This window comes from Micropterus dolomieu, linkage group LG06 (genome assembly GCF_021292245.1).
Source record: "Micropterus dolomieu isolate WLL.071019.BEF.003 ecotype Adirondacks linkage group LG06, ASM2129224v1, whole genome shotgun sequence".
Lineage (NCBI taxonomy): Eukaryota > Metazoa > Chordata > Actinopteri > Centrarchiformes > Centrarchidae > Micropterus > Micropterus dolomieu.
The window spans coordinates 30,038,973-30,040,047 of NC_060155.1; the positions used below are offsets into that span (position 1 = coordinate 30,038,973).

At 58.4% G+C, this 1,075-nt stretch overlaps 1 protein-coding gene across 1 annotated transcript in view; it reads right to left on the reverse strand.

Moving 5' to 3' along the window:
• The window catches only part of riok1 (RIO kinase 1 (yeast)), a 15,670-nt gene that overhangs the window by 12,540 nt on the left and 2,055 nt on the right, over positions 1 to 1,075 (reverse strand). Inside the window, exons 3-4 of the mRNA XM_046051208.1 lie at positions 291 to 480; positions 116 to 203 (exon numbers count right to left, since the gene is read on the reverse strand). Of these exons, the coding sequence (XP_045907164.1) occupies positions 116 to 203; positions 291 to 480 (278 nt within the window). The remainder of the gene's footprint in view (positions 1 to 115; positions 204 to 290; positions 481 to 1,075) is intronic.

Sequence of the window (1,075 nt, forward strand, 5' to 3'; positions counted from 1 at the left end):
GTGTTACAGTGTGTGTGTGTGTTACAGTGTGTGTGTGTTACAGTGTGTGTGTGTGTGTGTGTGTGTTACAGTGTGTGTGTGTGTTACATACAGTGCGTGTGTGCGTGTGCGTTACCCAGGTTGATCTTGTGTTCGTATTTCCTCAGAGCTTTATCAGACGGAGTTGCCGGCAGCATCTTATTGGACGGATTCTGTCTGTTGGACTGACCAATAAGAACACAGAACTGACGTCAGCTGACACGATCATTGATAATCATTAGTAATCCATCAGATTGATCAGCGTGTCTGACCTGACAGTTCAGACCCGTCCGGTTGTATCTTTTAGTCAGATCTCCTGCTGAACGCCACGCCCACTCTTCATCATCATCCTCCTCATCGTCGTCGTCGTCTTCCTCTTCCTCCTCCTCCTCCTCCCGCTCTGATGAAGGCTGCAGAGTGACATCACTCAGACTCTGTGCAGCCGACATCTCTGATTGGCCGCTACAGCAGAGAGAAAACAAAACAGAGGCCGCGTTTCTCAGTTTGTACCTCCCTCCCCGGATGCTCTGACGTCAGGACGGCGAACTCTCTGACGTCGGGGCGCTCTGACGTCAGGACGGCGAACTCTCTGACGTCGGGGCGCTCTGACGTCAGGACGCCGAACTCTCTGACGTCGGGGCGCTCTGACGTCAGGACGGCGGACGCTCTGACGTCAGGACGCTCTGACGTCAGGACGGCGAACTCTCTGACGTCAGGACGCTCTGACGTCAGGACGCTCTGACGTCAGGACGGCGGACGCTCTGACGTCAGGACGCTCTGACGTCGGGGCGACTCTGACGTCGGGGCGCTCTGACGTCAGGACGGCGGACGCTCTGACGTCGGGGCGCTCTGACGTCAGGACGGCGAACTCTCTGACGTCGGGGCGCTCTGACGTCAGGACGGCGAACTCTCTGACGTCGGGGCGGCGAACTCTCTGACGTCGGGGCGGCGAACTCTCTGACGTCGGGGCGGCGAACTCTCTGACGTCGGGGCGGCGAACTCTCTGACGTCGGGGCGGCGAACTCTCTGACGTCGGGGCGGCGAACTCTCTGACGTC